This window comes from Bombina bombina, chromosome 9 (genome assembly GCF_027579735.1).
Source record: "Bombina bombina isolate aBomBom1 chromosome 9, aBomBom1.pri, whole genome shotgun sequence".
In the NCBI taxonomy this organism is placed as follows: domain Eukaryota; kingdom Metazoa; phylum Chordata; class Amphibia; order Anura; family Bombinatoridae; genus Bombina; species Bombina bombina.
Genome location: NC_069507.1, coordinates 256942540 through 256960986, shown reverse-complemented (window position 1 = coordinate 256960986; position 18447 = coordinate 256942540). Strand labels below are relative to the sequence as shown.

The 18447-nt window shown below is 40.1% G+C and overlaps 1 protein-coding gene across 4 annotated transcripts in view; it reads right to left on the bottom strand.

Moving 5' to 3' along the window:
* The window catches only part of CLCN1 (chloride voltage-gated channel 1), a 384315-nt gene that overhangs the window by 96543 nt on the left and 269325 nt on the right, over positions 1–18447 (bottom strand). For all 4 annotated transcript variants that reach the window (XM_053692781.1, XM_053692784.1, XM_053692782.1 and 1 more), the window contains one exon: positions 17058–17136. In XM_053692781.1, coding sequence (XP_053548756.1) covers positions 17058–17136 — 79 coding nt within the window. The remainder of the gene's footprint in view (positions 1–17057; positions 17137–18447) is intronic.

The window sequence follows — 18447 nt, the reverse complement described above, 5'->3', positions numbered from 1 at the left end:
AACTCCAGCCGCAGAAAAAAGTCAGTAGTTAAGAGCTTTTTGGGCTAACCCCTAATCTGCCGAGCGGACCGCACCGCTACTATAATAAAGTTATTAACCCCTAATCCGCCTCACTCCCGCCTCAATAACCCTATAATAAATAGTATTAACCCCTAATCTGCCCTCCCTAACATCGCCGACACCTAACTTCAAACATTAACCCCTAATCTGCCGACCGGAGCTCACCGCTATTCTAATAAATTTTTTAACCCCTAAAGCTAAGTCTAACCCTAACACTAACACCCCCCCTAAGTTAAATATAATTTAAATCTAACGAAATAAATTAACTCTTATTAAATAAATTATTCCTATTTAAAGCTAAATACTTACCTGTAAAATAAACCCTAATATAGCTACAATATAAATTATAATTATATTGTAGCTATTTTAGGATTTATATTTATTTTACAGGTAACTTTGTATTTATTTTAACCAGGTACAATAGCTATTAAATAGTTAAGAACTATTTAATAGCTAAAATAATTAAAATAATTACAAAATCACCTGTAAAATAAATCCTAACCTAAGTTACAATTAAACCTAACACTACACTATCAATAAATTAATTAAATAAAATACCTACAATTATCTACAATTAAACCTAACACTACACTATCAATAAATTAATTAAATACAATATCTACAAATAAATACAATGAAATAAACTAACTAAAGTACAAAACATAAAAAAGAACTAAGTTACAAAAAATAAAAAATATTTACAAACATTAGAAAAATATTACAACAATTTTAAACTAATTACACCTACTCTAAGCCCCCTAATAAAATAACAAAGCCCCCCAAAATAAAAAAATGCCCTACCCTATTCTAAATTATTTATTTTAACCAGGTACAAAAGCTATTAAATAGTTAAGAACTATTTAATAGCTAAAATAGTTAAAATAATTACAAAATTACCTGTAAAATAAATCCTAACCTAAGTTACAATTAAACCTAACACTACACTATCAATAAATTAATTAAATAAAATACCTACAATTATCTACAATTAAACCTAACACTACACTATCAATAAATTAATTAAATACAATATCTACAAATAAATACAATGAAATAAACTAACTAAAGTATAAAAAATAAAAAAGAACTAAGTTACAAAAAATAAAAAAATATTTACAAACATTAGAAAAATATTACAACAATTTTAAACTAATTACACCTACTCTAAGCCCCCTAATAAAATAATAAAGCCCCCCAAAATAAAAAAATGCCCTACCCTATTCTAAATTTAAAAAGTTCAAAGCTCTTTTACCTTACCAGCCCTGAACAGGGCCCTTTGCGGGGCATGCCCCAAAGAATTCAGCTCTTTTGCCTGTAAAAAAAACACATACAATACCCCCCCCCAACATTACAACCCACCACCCACATACCCCTAATCTAACCCAAACCCCCCTTAAATAAACCTAACACTAAGCCCCTGAAGATCTTCCTACCTTATCTTCACCATACCAGGTTCACCGATCCGTCCTCGGAAGTCTTGATCCAAGCCTCGGAAGTGTTGATCCAAGCCCAAGCGGGGGGCTGAAGAGTGACGTCCATCCTCGGGCTGAAGTCTGGATCTAAGCGGCGGCTGAAGAAATCCATCATCGGGCTGAAGTCGGCTATCAAGCCGCATCTTCAATCTTCTTTCTTCTGGAGAGGAGCGGAGCGGAGCCATCTTCTTTCCAACCGTAACTTAGGTTAGGATTTATTTTACAGGTGATTTTGTAATTATTTTAACTATTTTAGCTATTAAATAGTTCTTAACTATTTAATAGCTATTGTACCTGGTTAAAATAAATACAAAGTTACCTGTAAAATAAATATAAATCCTAAAATAGCTACAATATAATTATAATTTATATTGTAGCTATATTAGGGTTTATTTTACAGGTAAGTATTTAGCTTTAAATAGGAATAATTTATTTAATAAGAGTTAATTTATTTCGTTAGATTTAAATTATATTTAACTTAGGGGGGTGTTAGTGTTAGGGTTAGACTTAGCTTTAGGGGTTAAAAAATTTATTAGAATAGCGGTGAGCTCCGGTCGGCAGATTAGGGGTTAATGTTTGAAGTTAGGTGTCGGCGATGTTAGGGAGGGCAGATTAGGGGTTAATACTATTTATTATAGGGTTATTGAGGCGGGAGTGAGGCGGATTAGGGGTTAATAACTTTATTATAATAGCGGCGCGGTCCGGTCGGCAGATTAGGGGTTAATAAGTGTAGGCAGGTGGAGGCGACGTTGTGGGGGGCAGATTAGGGGTTAATTAATATAATATAGGGGTCGGCGGTGTTAGGGGCAGCAGATTAGGGGTACATAGGGATAATGTAAGTAGCGGCGGTTTACGGAGCGGCAGATTAGGGGTTAAAAAAAATATGCAGGTGTCAGCGATAGCGGGGGCGGCAGAATAGGGGTTAATAAGTGTAAGGTTAGGGGTGTTTAGACTCGGGGTACATGTTAGGGTGTTAGGTGCAGACGTAGGAAGTGTTTCCCCATAGAAAAAAATGGGGCTGCGTTAGGAGCTGAATGCGGCTTTTTTGCAGGTGTTAGGTTTTTTTTCAGCTCAAACAGCCCCATTGTTTTCTATGGGGGAATCGTGCACGAGCACGTTTTTTAAGCTGGCCGCGTCCGTAAGCACCGCTGGTATCGAGAGTTGCAGTGGCGTTAAATTATGCTCTACGCTCCCTTTTTGGAGCCTAACGCACTGAAAACCCAGCCATTCTGTGAACTCTAAATACCAGCGGTATTTAAAAGGTGCGGCTAGAAAAAAGCACGCGTAGCTAACGCACCCCTTTGGCAGCAAAACTCCAAATCTAGGCGTAAGCTTACAAAAAATAATAAATGAAATGATCAAAAATAAAAACAATTACACCTACTCTATAAAAATAAAAAAGCCCCCAAAAATAAAAACACCCCCTATCCTACAAGAAACTACCAATAGTAGCTTGGTAAACTTATCAACAGTTATGGCTTCAAATATCACCTCTATGCTGATGACACCCAGATCTACCTCTCCACCCCTGCTCTCTCTCCCTCTGTCCTATCTCATGTCAGCAACTGCTTATCTGGTATTTCTTCCTGGATGGCCTCTCACCACCTAAAGATTAACATGTTCAAGACTGAGCTCCTTCTTATCCCCCCCTCAAGCTCTACATCGACTTCTGACTTTTCTATCCCTGTTGAAGGCATCACCATTTCCCCATCGCCTAAAGTCTGCTGCCTCGGAGTCACACTTGATTCAAATCTATCCTTCGTCCCCCATATCCAATCGCTTTCTACATCCTGCCGCAACCATCTACGCAATATTTCCAAAATTTGCCCTTTTCTGACACCACTAAGCAAATAATCCACTCCCTTGTTATCTCCCAACTTGACTACTACAATAACCTACTTGTTGGCCTTCCTCTTTCCCGCCTCTCCCCCCTTCAATCCATCCTACATGCCTCTGCCAGGCTGATCCACCTTTCCTGTCGATCTGTATCTGCTGCACCTCTCTGCGAGTCCCTTCATTGGCTCCCCATTCACAGCAGAATTAAATTCAAAATTCTCACCCTTACATACAAAGCTCTCACCAACGCTGCTCCCCTCTACCTAACCTCTCTAATACACAAGTATACTCCAGCCCGTCCACTAAGATCCAACAATGACCTGCTCCTTGCATCCGCAACTATCATCTCCTCTCATGCTAGACAGCAGGACTTCTGTCGTGCCGCACCTACCCTCTGGAACACTCTCCCTCGTGCTGTCAGGCTTTGCCCAAATCTTTCTTCCTTTAAATGTTCCCTGAAGACTTTTCTGTTCAGGGAAGCCTACCACCCAACTCAATAATAAATTAACTTCACTTACCTAACATTTCCCTCATCTAACTCTGTATTAACATCTTTCCAAATCTTGCAGTCCTCACCTCCTGTTTCTCAACCTCCTACCCTTCTAGATTGTAAGTTCCCACAGGAATAGGGCCCTCAATCCCTCCTGTATGTGTTTGTAAATTTTGTCCTGTCTCTTACAAGTCTTGTATTGTTTTATTTAAATGAATTGTATCCATGGATAGCGCTGCGGAATATGTTGGCGCTTCATAAATAAAGTATAATAATAATAATAATAATAATAATAATAATAATAAAAGGGCCTTTTGTAGGGCATTACCCTAAGTTAAACAGCTCTTTTACCTGAAAAAAATACAAAGTCCCCCCAAAAGTAAAAACCACCACCCAACCAACCCGCTCAAAATAAAAAACCTAACTCTAAAAAAAAACTAAGCTACCCATTGCTCCTAAAGGGGCATGTGTATGGGCATTGTCCTTAAAAGGGCATTCAGCTCTTTTCCAAAAGCCCAAAGCCCTAATCTAAAAAAAAAAAACCACCCAAAAAAATGAAAACAAAACCTAATACTAACCCCAGACCACTATCTACTCATGGTTCCTAAAGTCTGGACATCCATCTTCATCCAGGCGGCGACACCTTCATCCATCTCGGGGATGTCTTCTATCTTCATCCCGGTGGCGCGGAGCGGAGCTATCCTGGAAGCTGATCCCATCCTGTGCGCTGTTCAAATCAGCCAATAGGATTTCAGTAGCTCTCATCCTATTGACTGTTTTGAACAAGAACTGAACTTTTGTAAAAGAACTGAATGCCCATTCAAGGGCAATGCCCGTACAAATGCCCCTTTAGGGGCAATGGGTAGCTTAGGTTTTTTTAGAGTTAGGTTTTTTATTTTGGGTGGTTGGTTGGGTGGTGGATTTTACTGTTGGGGGGAACTTTGTATTTTTTTTACAGGTAAAAGAGCTGTTAAACTTAGGGCAATGCCCTACAAAATTCCCTTTTAAGGGCTATTGGTAGTTTATTGTAGGCTAGGGGGTGTTTTTATTTTGGGGGGCTTTTTTATTTTTATAGGGCTATTAGATTAGGTGTAATTGTTTTTATTTTTGATCATTTCATTTATTATTTTTTATAAGCTTAGTGTTTTTTATTTTTCGTAATTTTGTGTTTATTATTTTTTGTAATTTTAGATTTTTTATTTTTTTTCGTAGAGTTATGTTTTTTTAAATTTGTAATTTAGATTTTTTTAATTGGTAGTATTTTTTTATTTTATTAGAATAGTTAGGTTAATTTATAGTTTAAACTTAGGTTTATTTTTATTTCACAGGTAAGTTTTTATTTATTTAAATATAGTTATATATTTAGTTTTATATATATATATATATATATATATAGTTAATAATTATTTTTAGTGTTTTGCGATGTGGGTGGGCTGTGGTTTAGGGGTTAAAATTTTTTTAGTGGCGGCGATGTGGGAGGCCGGAGGTTTAGGGGTTAATAGGTTTATTTAGTGGCGGCGATGTGGGAGGCCAGAGGTTTAGGGGTTAATAACTTTATTATAGTGTTGGCGATGTCGGGGAGCAGCGGTTTAGGGGTTAATATATTTAAATAGTGTTGGCGATGTGAGTGGGCGGCAGATTAGGGGTTAATAGGTTTAATATAGTGTTTGCGATGCAGGAGGGTGGCGGTTTAGGGGTTAATTGGTAGTTTATGGATGTTAGTGTACTTTGTAACAGTTTAGTTATGAGTTTTGTGAAACATTTTTGTTACACAAAATCCATAACTACTGCTCTCAGATGCCGGTATGGATCGTGTCGGTAAAGGTTGTAATGCAAGCTTTTTAACCTGAACGCACAACCTGTAATACCGTCGCTATGAAAATCCCACACAAAAATGTCATTTTTTTGAATGCGGAATGGACGTTGCGTTACAGGCTAAAATGTAGACATGTGCATGGCGAAAAAATTTGGTTCGGTTCGGATCGATTCGGATTTTTTCGAATTTGGGTTCGGAGCGATTCGAATTCGGAAAAATTTGAATCAATTCGGTTCGGTTTTGTTTCGGATTCATTCGGATTCGAATAAATTCGGTTTGGATTTGTTTCGGATTCATTCGGATTGGAATCGATCTGAAACGAATCGCACATATCTACTAAAATGCTTGCATTGCAGCTATACAGACATGACTCGTAATATGCGTTCCTGGCCATTACGCTGAAATGGCCATTTTTTCAGCGTTAAAAGCTGTACCGCAGCACTTGTAATCTAGCCGTTAGTTAGTTACTATATGTAGTTACTGAATGCAATGACTATATGTAGTTACATTATGTAGTTACTATGTGTAGTGAATATATTTAGTTACTATGTGTAGTTACCTTATATACGGCTAGATTACGAGTTTTGCGTTATGAGTGAAAAAGCATCGTTATGGCTCTTTTTCACTACCTCTGCTATTACAAGTCTTGTAGGTATAGCTGTACCGCACACCTTTTTGGCTGTCACGCAAACACTAGTTAAATATTATTAACCCCTAATCTGCTGCCCCAATGTCGTTGTCACCTAACTACACTTATTAACCCCTAATTTGTTGCCCCAATGTCGCCGCCACTATACTAAAGTTATTAACCCCTAAACCTCTGGCCTCCCACATCACTAACACTAAATAAATATATTAACCCCTAAACCTAACCCTAAGTCTAACCCTAACCCCCCTAACTTTAATATAATTAAAATAAATCTAAATAAAACCTACTATTAATAACTAAATAATTCCTATTTAAGACTAAATACTTACCTATAAAAACAAAATTTATGCTTACCTGACAAATTTATTTCTCTTGTGGTGTATCCAGTCCACGGGTTCATCCATTACTTGTGGGATATTCTCCTTCCCAACAGGAAGCTGCAAGAGGACACCCACAGCAGAGCTGTCTATATAGCTCCTCCCCTAACTGCCACCCCCATTCATTCGACCGAAGACAAGCAAGAAAAAAGGAGAAACTATAGGGTGCAGTGGTGACTGTAGTTTAAAAATAAAAAACACCTGCCTTAAAATGACAGGGCGGGCCGTGGACTGGATACACCACAAGAGAAATAAATTTATCAGGTAAGCATAAATGTTGTTTTCTCTTGCAAAGGTGTATCCAGTCCACGGGTTCATCCATTACTTGTGGGATACCAATACCAAAGCTTTAGGACACGGATGAAGGGAGGGACAAGGCAGGAACTTAAACGGAGGGCACCGTTCTCCCAAAAATAGCCTCTGAAGAAGCAAAAGTATCGAATTTGTAGAATTTAGAAAAAGTATGAAGCGAAGACCAAGTCGCCGCCTTACAAATCTGTTCAACAGAGGCCTCATTTTTAAAAGCCCATGTGGAAGCCACCGCTCTAGTGGAATGAGCTGTAATTCTTTCCAGAGGCTGCTGGCCAGCAGTCTCATAAGCTAAGTGGATTATGCTTCTCAGCCAAAAAGAAAGAGAAGTTGCCAAAGCCTTTTGGCCTCTCCTCTGTCCAGAGTAGACAACTAACAAAGCAGATGTTTGACAAAAATCCTTCGTAGCTTGTAAATAAAACTTTAAAGCACAAACCACATCAAGATTGTGTAAAAGACGTTCCTTCTTTGAGGAAGGATTAGGACATAATGAAGGAACAACAATCTCCTGATTGATATTCTTATTAGATACTACCTTAGGAAGAAACTCAGGTTTGGTACGCAAAACTACCTTATCTGCATGAAAAATCAGATAAGGGGAATCACACTGTAAAGCAGATAACTCCAAAACTCTTCGAGCCGAGGAGATAGCTACTAAAAACAGAACTTTCCAAGATAAAAGTTTAATATCTATGGAATGCAAAGGTTCAAACGGAACCCCTTGAAGAACTTTAAGAACTAAATTTAAACTCCATGGCCGAGCAACAGGTTTAAACACAGGCTTGACAGAGCAGAAATCTGTCCCTTCAAGGAACTAGCAGACAATCCTTTCTCCAATCCCTCTTGGAGAAAGGATAAGATTCTAGGAATCCTGACTTTACTCCATGAGTAACCCTTGGATTCACACCAATGAAGATATTTACACCATATCTTATGATAGATTTTCCTGGTGACAGGCTTTCAAGCCTGAATTAAGGTATCAATGACCAATTCAGAAAAACCACGCTTCGATAGAATTAAGCGTTCAATCTCCAAGCAGTCAGACGCAGAGAATTTAGATTTGGATGTTTGAAAGGACCTTGAAGTAGAAGGTCCTGCCTTAGCGGCAGAGTCCATGGTGGAAAGGATGACATGTCCACCCGATCTGCATACCAAGTCCTGCGTGGCCACGCAGGAGCTATCAAAATCACGAAGCCCTCTCCTGCTTGATCTTGGCAATCAGACGAGGGAGCAGAGGAAACGGTGGAAACACATAAGCCAGGCTGAAGGGCCAGGGCGCTGCTAGAGCATCTATCAGCGCTGCCTTGGGATCCCTGGACCTGGACCCGTAACGAGGAAGCTTGGCGTTCTGACGAGACGCCATGAGATCCAGTTCTGGTTTGCCCCATAGTTGAACCAACTGGACAAAAACCTCCGGATGGAGCTCCCACTCCCCCGGATGAAAAGTCCACCGACTTAGGAAATCCGCCTCCCAGTTCTCTACTCCTGGGATATGGATAGCTGAGAGATGGCAAGAGTGAACCTCTGCCCATAGAATTATCTTTGAAACCTCCAACATTGCCAGGGGGCTCCTTGTACCCCCCTGATGGTTGATATAGGCTACAGTCGTGATGTTGTCCGACTGAAATCTGATGAACCTGACCGCAGCTAGCTGAGGCCAAGCCTGAAGAGCATTGAATATCGCTCTTAGTTCCAGAATGTTTATCGGAAGGAGGGCTTCCTCCTGAGTCCATGAACCCTGAGCCTTCAGGGAGTTCCAGACTGCGTCCCAGCCCAGAAGGCTGGCATCTGTCGTCACTATAGTCTATTCTGGCCTGCGGAAACTCATTCCCCTGGACAGATGGACCCGAGATAACCACCAGAGAAGAGAATCCCTGGTCTCTTGATCCAGATTTAGCAGAGGGGACAAATCTGTGTAATCCCCATTCCACTGACTGAGCATGCAAAGTTGCAGTGGTCTGAGATGTAGGCGGGCAAACGGAACTATGTCCATTGCCGCTACCATTAGGCCGATTACTTCCATACACTGAGCCACTGACGGCTGAGAAGTGGAATAAAGAGCACGACAGGAAGTTAGAAGCTTTGACAACCTGACCTCTGTCAGAAAAATCTTCATTTCTACTGAATCTATCAGAGTTCCTAGGAAGGAAACTCTTGTGAGAGGGGAGAGAGAACTCTTTCCTTCGTTCACCTTCCACCCGTGAGAAATGCCAGAACAATGTCCGTATGGGACTTGACAATTTGAAAATTCGACGCCTGTATCAGAATGTCGTCTAGGTAAGGAGCCACCGCTATGCCTCGTAGCCTTAGAACGGCCAGTAGGGACCATAGAACCATCGTAAAGATTCTTGGTGCCGTGGCTAACCCGAAGGGAAGAGCCACAAACTGGTAATGCCTGTCTAGGAAGGCAAACCTGAGAAACCGATGATGATCTCTGTGTATCGGAATGTGGAGATAAGCATCCTTTAAGTCCATGGTAGTCATATATTGACCCTCCTGGATCATAGGTAGGATGGTTCGAATAGTCTCCATCTTGAAGGATGGGACCCTGAGAAATTTGTTTAGGATCTTGAGATCCAAGATTGGTCTGAAAGTTACCTCTTTTTTGGGAACTATAAACAGATTTGAATAGAATCCCTGCCCCTGTTCCTCCCTTGGAACTGGGTGGATCACTCCCATAACCAGAAGGTCTTGAACGCAACGTAAGAATGCCTCTCTCTTTATCTGGTTTGCAGATAATTGTGAGAGATGATATCTCCCCTTTGGAGATGTGGCTTTGAAATCCAGAAGATATCCCTGGGAAATAATCTCCAGAGCCCAGGGATCCTGGATGTCTCTTGCCCAAGCCTGGGCGAAGAGAGAAAGTCTGCCCCCAACTAGATCCGGTCCCGGATCGGGGGCTATTCCTCCATGCTGTCTTAGAGGCAGCAGCAGGTTTTTTGGCCTGTTTTCCCTTGTTCCAAGCCTGGTTAGGTCTCCAGACTGGCTTGGACTGGGCAAAATTTCCTTCTTGTTTTGCAGCAGAGGAAGTTGAAGCTGCGCCACTCTTGAAGTTTCGAAAGGAACGAAAATTAGTCTGTTTGGTCCTTCATTTGTTGGACCTATCCTGGGGAAGGGTGTGGCCTCCAGTAATATCAGAAATGATCTCCTTCAATCCAGGCCCGAATAGGGTCTGCCCTTTGAAGGGGATGTTAAGAAGCTTAGACTTTGAAGTAACGTCAGCTGACCAGCATTTAAGCCATAGCACCCTACGTGCCTGAATGGCAAAACCTGAATTCTTAGCCGTTAGCTTTGTTAAATGAAAAACGGCGTCAGAAATAAATGAATTGGCTAACTTAAGAGTTTTAAGCCTGTCTAGGATATCATCCAACGGGGTCTCCACCTGTAGAGCCTCTTCAAGAGACTCGAACCAGAAAGCTGCAGCAGTGACTGGGGCAATGCATGCAAGAGGCTGGAGAATAAAACCTTGTTGTATAAAGATTTTCTTAAGGAAACCCTCTAATTTTTTATCCATTGGATCTAGGAAAGCACAACTGTCCTCGACGGGGATAGTTGTACGCTTAGCTAGGGTAGAGACTGCTCCCTCCACCTTAGGGACCGTCTGCCACGAGTCCCGTGTAGCGGCATCTATGGGAAACATCTTTTTAAAAGCAGGAGGGGGAGAGAATGGTACACCTGATCTATCCCATTCCTTCGTAATAATTTCTGAAAACCTCTTAGGAATTGGAAAAACATCAGTGTAAATAGGCACTGCAAAGTATTTGTCCATTTTACACAATTTCTCTGGGACTACAATGGTGTCACAGTCATCCAGAGTCGCTAAAACCTCCCTGAGCAACACGCAGAGGTGTTCAAGCTTAAATTTAAATGCTGTCATTTCAGAGTCAGACTGAAGTAACGCCTTCCCTGAATCAGAAATGTCACCCACAGATAGAAGCTCTCCTGCTTCGGCTTCTGTACATTGTGAGGGTATATCAGACATAGCTACTAAAGCGTCAGAAAGCTCTGTATTTGTTCTAGCCCCAGAGCTGTCTCGCTTTCCTTGTAACCCTGGCAGTTTGGACATTACCTCTGTGAGGGTATGATTCATAACTGCCGCCATGTCTTGTACAGTAAACGCATTGGACGTGCCAGATGTACTTGGCGTCACTTGAGCGGGAGTTATAGGTTCTGACACATGGGGAGAGCTAGATGGCATAATCTCCCTTTTGTCAGTCTGAGAAACCTCTGGTGATAAATCTTTAAAAGCCATAATATGGTCTTTATAACTTATAGAAAGGTCAGTGCATTTGGTACACATTCTAAGAGGGGGTTCCACAATGGCTTCTAAACATAATGAACAAGGAATTTCCTCTATGTCAGACATGTTTAACAGACTAGTAATGAGACCAGCAAGCTTGGAAAACATTTTAATAAATGTGAAAAAGCAATTAAACAAAAACGGTACTGTACCTTTAAGAGAAAAAAACTACCACATAAACTGCAAAACAGTGTTAAAAAGTAGTAAACTCTACGAAATTTTTACAGTGTGTATAAGAGACTAAAGCAGCATTGCACCCACTTGCAAATGGATGATTAACCCCTTAGGCCCCAAAACGGATTAGAAAAACGGTAAAACCGTTAAAAAACAGTCAAACACACTGCCACAGCTCTGCTGTGGCTCCTACCTGCCCTTAAACACGATTTCTGCAGGAAAAAAACCATCTATAGTGGTCCTAGATGCCAGAGGACTCCTTTAGGGAAGCTGGATGTCTCAGTCTGTATATCAACTGCGCATAAAGTGCGCGAAAATAGGCCCCTCCCACCATGCACTCAAAGTCAGAGGGCCTTAAAAAAGTACTCCTAGGAGTAATCTAACAGCCATGTGGAAAACTAGGCCCCAAATAAAGATTTATCACCCTCAGAGAAAAAACGTGTTTTCACTAAGTAATATGAGCGTTAACATGAATATTACCCTTATCTTGTAAGCATGACCCCAGTCGTTGTTAAATCACTGTATCAGGCTTACCTCAAATATACCAGGCACTGTCAGCATTTTCTAGACCTTATCATCTCTCTAGAAAAAAATATACTGAACATACCTCAAAGCAGGTGATCTGCAAACCGTCCCCCCAACTGAAGTTTTCTTTCCATACTCTTCAGTTATGTGTGAGAACAGCAATGGACCTTAGTTACAAACCGCTAAGATCATCAACCTCCAGGCAGATTCTTCTTCCAATTTCTGCCTGAGAGTAAAACAGTACAACGCAGGTACCGTTTAAAAATAACAAACTTTTGATTGAAGGTAAAACTACACTAAGTCACCACATATCTCCATACTTCCTTTCTTGTCGAGAGCTGCAAGAGAATGACTGGGGGTGGCAGTTAGGGGAGGAGCTATATAGACAGCTCTGCTGTGGGTGTCCTGTTGCCGCTTCCTGTTGGGAAGGAGAATATCCCACAAGTAATGGATGAACCCGTGGACTGGATACACCTTTAAAAGAGAAATAAACCCTAAGCTAGCTACAATATAATTAATAGTTACATTGTAGCTATCTTAGGTTTTATTTTTATTTTACAGGTAAGTTTGTATTTATTTTAACTAGGTAACTAGTAAATAGTTAATAACTATTTACTAACTATTCTACCTAGTTAAAATAAATACAAATTTACCTGTAAAATAAAAATAAAACCTAAGATAGCTACAATGTAACTATTAGTTATATTGTAGCTAGCTTAGGGTTTATTTTACGGGTAAGTATTTAGTCTTAAATAGGAATTATTTAGGTAATAATAGTAATTTGTATTTAGATTTATTTTAATTATATTAAAGTAAGGGGTGTTAGGGTTAGACTTAGGGTTAGGCTAGGTTTAGGGGTTAATATATTTATTTAGTGTTAGTGATGTGGGAGGCCAGAGTTTTAGGGGTTAATAACTTTAGTATAGTGGCAACGGCGACGTTGGGGGTGGCAGATTAGGGGTTAATAAGTGTAGGTAGGTGGGGGCGACATTGGGGCGACAGATTAGGGGTTAATAAGTGTAGGTGGGTGGCGGCGACATTGGGGCGGCAGATTAGGGGTTAATAAGTGTAGGTAGGTGTTGGCGATGTTGGGGGGCAGATTAGGGGTTAATAAGTGTAATGTAGGTGTCAGCGATGTCGGGGACAGCAGATTAGGGATGTTTAGACTTGGGGTTTATGTTAGGGTGCTAGGTTTAAACATAAATTTTCTTTCCCCGTAGGAATCAATGGGGCTGTGTTACGGAGCTTTACGCTCCGTTATTGCAGGTGTTAGGCTTTTTTTAGCCGGCTCTCCCCATTTGAGCACGTAAAACCAGCTCAAAGCAGCGCTGGTATTTGTGGGCGGTATGGAGCTCAACGCTGCTAACGCCGGGTTTTTGAAAATCTGTAATAGCAGCGCTATTAAAGGTGAGTGGTGGAAATAACTTGCAAGTTATTACCGAGCCGATCATAACGAAAAATCTAGCCGATAGTTAGTTACTATATGTAGTTACTAAATGTAGTTACTGAATGTAGTGACTATGGCATCTATTTATCAAGCCGTCAACCGCAAATATGCTGGAATTCTGCAGCGTATTTGTGGCGAGCCTGATTCCCCTTATTTATCAAACCCTACAGACCGGCAAAAGTAGAATTTTGTGACGTAACATATGATCTGCCGGACTCAGTCCGACACAGATCGATGCTTACATCATTACAGATGTTTCCAATGCAAATTTGGCACCATCTGACTACTTTTGCTAGTTATCAAATGGCTACCAGGTACGCTCGGCACTATTCCGGCCCAGCGTACCTGGTTTTCAATCCGCCGCCCTGGAGGCGACGGATGCCATAAGAATCAATGGGAGTCTAAAAGCAGCGAAAGCTTATGTTCGCTGCTGCCCGATATCCCATTGATTCCTATGGTAATGTTTACACCTAACACCCTAACATGTACCCCGAGTCTAAACACCCCTAATGTGCTGCCCCCTACACCGCCGCCACCTACATTATACTTATTAACCCCTAATCTGCTGCCCCTACACCGCCGCCACCTACATTATACTTATTAACCCCTAAACCGCCGCTCCCGGAGCCCACCGCCACTCTAATAAACTTATTAACCCCTAAACCGCCACTCACGGACCCCGCCGCAACTGAATAAAGTGTTTAACCCCTAAACCGCCGCTCCCGGAGCCCACCGCCACCTACATTATATTCATTAACCCCTAATCTGCCCCCCCTACACCGCCGCCACTATATTAAATGCATTAACCCCTAAACCTAAGTTTAACCCTAACACCCCCTAACTTAAATATAATTACAATAAATATAAATAAATATTCATAGCATTAAGTAAATTATTCCTATTTAAAACTAAATACTTGCCTATAAAATAAACCCTAAGATAGCTACAATATATCTAATAGTTCCATTGTAGCTATCTTAGGGTTTATTTTTATTTTACAGGCAAGTTTGTATTTATTTTAACTAGGTAGAATAGTTATTAAATAGTTATTAACTATTTAATAACTACCTAGCTAAAATAAATACAAATATACCTGTAAAATAAAATTTAACCTAAGTTACAATTACACCTAACACTACACTATAATTAAATTAATTCCATAAATTAACTACAATTAACTACAATTAAATAAAATGATCTAAAGTACAAAAAAAACAAACACTAAATTACAGAAAATAATAAAATAATTACAAGATTTTTAAACTAATTACACCTAATCTAATCCCCCTAACAAAATAAAAAAGCCTCCCCAAAATAAAAAAGCCCTACCCTACACTAAATTACAAATAGCCCTTAAAAGGGCCTTTTGTGGGGCATTGCCCCAAAGTAATCAGCTCTTTTACCTGTAAAAAAAAATTACAACCCCCCAACATTAAAACCCACCACCCACACAACCAACCCTACTCTAAAACCCACCCAATCCCCCCTTTAAGTGATATCATCCAAGATGGCGTCCTTTCAATTTTAATTGGCTGATAGAATCAGCCAATCGGAATTGAAGGGACGCCATTTTGGATGACGTCAATTAAAGGACCCGTCATTGTTCAAGAAGACTCCGGATGAAGAGGATGCTCCGCGTCGGATGTCTTGAAGATGGAGCCGCTCCGCCCCGGATGGATGAAGATAGAAGATGCCGTCTGGATGAAGACTTCTGCCCGTCTGGAGGACCTCTTCTGCCCAGCTTGGATGAAGACTTCTGCCCGTCTGGAGGACCACTTCACCCGGCCTCGTTGAGGACTTCAGCCCGGTTGGGTGAAGATTTCTCAAGGTAGGGTGATCTTCAAGGGGTTAGTGTTAGGTTTTTTTAAGGGGGGATTGGGTGGGTTTTAGAGTAGGGTTTGTTATGTGGGTGGTGGGTTTTAATGTTGGGGGGGTTGTAATTTTTTTTTACAGGTAAAAGAGCCGATTACTTTGGGGCAATGCCCCGCAAAAGGCCCTTTTAAGGGCTATTTGTAATGTAGTGTAGGGTAGGGCTTTTTTTATTTTGGGGGGGCTTTTTTATTTTGTTAGGGGGATTAGATTAGGTGTAATTAGTTTAAAAATCTTGTAATTATTTTATTATTCTCTGTAATTTAGTGTTTGCTTTTTTTTGTACTTTAAATAATTTTATTTAATTGTATTTAATTGTAGTTAATTTAGGGAATTAATTTAATTATAGTGCAGTGTTAAGTGTAATTGTAACTTAGGTTAGGTTTTATATTACAGGTATATTTGTATTTATTTTAACTAGGAAGTTATTAAATAGTTAATAACTATTTAATAGCTATTCTAACTAGTTAAAATAAATACAAAGTTGCCTGTAAAATAAAAATAAACCCTAAGATAGATACAATGTTAGTTATATTACAATTAGTACAATATACAATTAGTTATATTGTAGCTAGCTTAGGGTTTATTTTGTAGGTAAGTATTTAGTTTTAAATAGGAATAATTTATTTAATGCTAGGAATATTTATTTATATTTACTTAAATTATATTTAAGTTAGGGGGTGTTAGGGTTAGGATTAGGGTTAGACAGGTTTAGGGGTTAATAAATTTAATATAGTGGCGGCGGTGTAGGGGGGCAGATTAGGGGTTAATAAATATAATGTAGGTGGCGGCGGTGTTGGGGGGGCAGATTAGGGGTTAATAAATATAATGTAGGTAGCGGCGGTGTAGGGGGGGATTGGGGTTAATAAATATAATGTAGGTGGCGGCGTTGTAGGGGGCGGCAGATTAGGGGTTAATAAATATAATGTAGGTGGCGGTGGGCTCCGGGAGCGGCAGTTTAGGGGTTAAACACTTTATTTAGTTGCGGCGGGGTCCGTGAGTGGCGGTTTAGGGGTTAATACATGTAATATAGTTGCGGTGGGCTCCGGGAGTGGCGGTATAGGGGGTAAACAGTATAGTATAGTGTGGGTGTTTAGTGACAGGGTACCAATAAAGCTGGGAAAAAGCCGAAGAGCAGAGAGAGTTAGTTAACAACAGTCCGCTGCTCATCGCACCGTACTTGGTGCGCGGCTTTTTGACAGCTTTTTTGATAATTTTGGAGAACGTAATCAGGTCCGCGGCAGCGATGTTAGGCGATCTTAGGCGAGCGTATTGGTGCCGTCGAATGCAGGTAAGTTGACAGCTTGATAAATAGATGCCTATGTGTAGTTACCTTATGTAGTTAGTTACCTTATGTAGTTACTGAATGTAGTGACTGTATGTAGTGACTGTATGTAGTTACTATGTGTAGTTACTTTATGTAATTAGTTACTGAATGTAGTGACTGAATGTGTGACTGTATGTAGTTACTATATGTAGTTACTATATTTAGTTACTATGTGTAGTTACCTTATGTAGTTAGTTACTATATGTAGTTACTGTATGTAGTTACGATGTGTAGTTACCTTATGTAGTTAGTTAGCTATATGAAGTGACTGTATGTAGACTCTTCACAATATCTTCACATTTACCCCAGTATTAACTACTTGTCATTTACTAGTGAGCCTTATGTGGATGTGGAGTTTGTATTTGCAACATGGAAGGTGTTATTAAGGAATTCCGGTCACACTTGCCTCCCAAGGGGGTCCCAAAGCAACATCCGACTCCAACAGCACATCCCACTGTTAGGACGTCAGTGTAATAATACGCCTGCTACTGATAGACAGTGCGATAGTGCAAGTCATAAGAACCGCAGAGAAACCACAGGGAGAAACATACAATAAGTGTGACAGCCAAATACAGGGATGAAAAATACAGAGTATAACACAGCAATGTGGGATAGCCAAATACAGTGTAACAGCAGCATGTGGAGTGTGACAGCCACATACTCAATGTCACAGTGTTATACACAAGGTAACAGCAGCATACACAGTGCAAAAAGAGCATACACAATGTGACAGCAACAAGCACAGTATCACAGTATTATACACATTATAACAGCAGCATGCACAGTGCAACAAGAGCATACACAATGTGACAGCAACAAGTACAATATCACAGTGTTATACACAAGGTTATAGCAGTATACACAGTGCAACAAGAGCATACACAATGTGACAGCAACAAGTACAATATCACAGTGTTATACACAAGGTTATAGCAGCATACACAGTGCAACAAGAGCATAGACAATGTGACAGTAACAAGTACAGTATCACAGTGTTATACACAAGGTTATAGCAGTATACACAGTGCAACAAGAGCATACACAATGTGACAGCAACAAGCACAGTATCACAGTATTATACACATTATAACAGCAGCATACACAGTGCAACAAGAGCATACACAATGTGACAGCAACAAGTACAATATCACAGTGTTATACATAAGGTTATAGCAGTATACACAGTGCAACAAGAGCATAGACAATGTGACAGTAACAAACAGAGTATCACAGTGTTATACACAAGGTTATAGCAGCATACACAGTGCAACAAGAGCATAGACAATGTGACAGTAACAAACAGAGTATCACAATGTTATACACAAGGTTATAGCAGCATACATAGTGCAACAAGTGCATAGACAATGTGACAGTAACAAACACAGTATCACAGTGTTATACACAAGGTTATAGCAGCATACATAGTGCAACAAGAGCATAGACAATTATGTGACAGTAACAAACACAGTATCACAGTATTATACACAAGGTTATAGCAGCATACATAGTGCAACAAGAGCATATACAATGTGACAGTAACAAACACAGTATCACAGTTTTATACATAAGGTTATAGCAGTATACACAGTGCAACAAGAGCATAGACAATGTGACAGTAACAAGCACAGTATCACAACAGTATATACAAGGTGTGGCAAATCTAGCCACTTCTGGACTATAATGTAAGAAAGGTTGTTTATAGGCTGTATTGTGTGCTATGTATATGTGACAGACCCTTCGGTCAGAACTGAAAGAGTTAACTTTGTTCAGTTTTCAGAAGCTATTTTCTAAATACA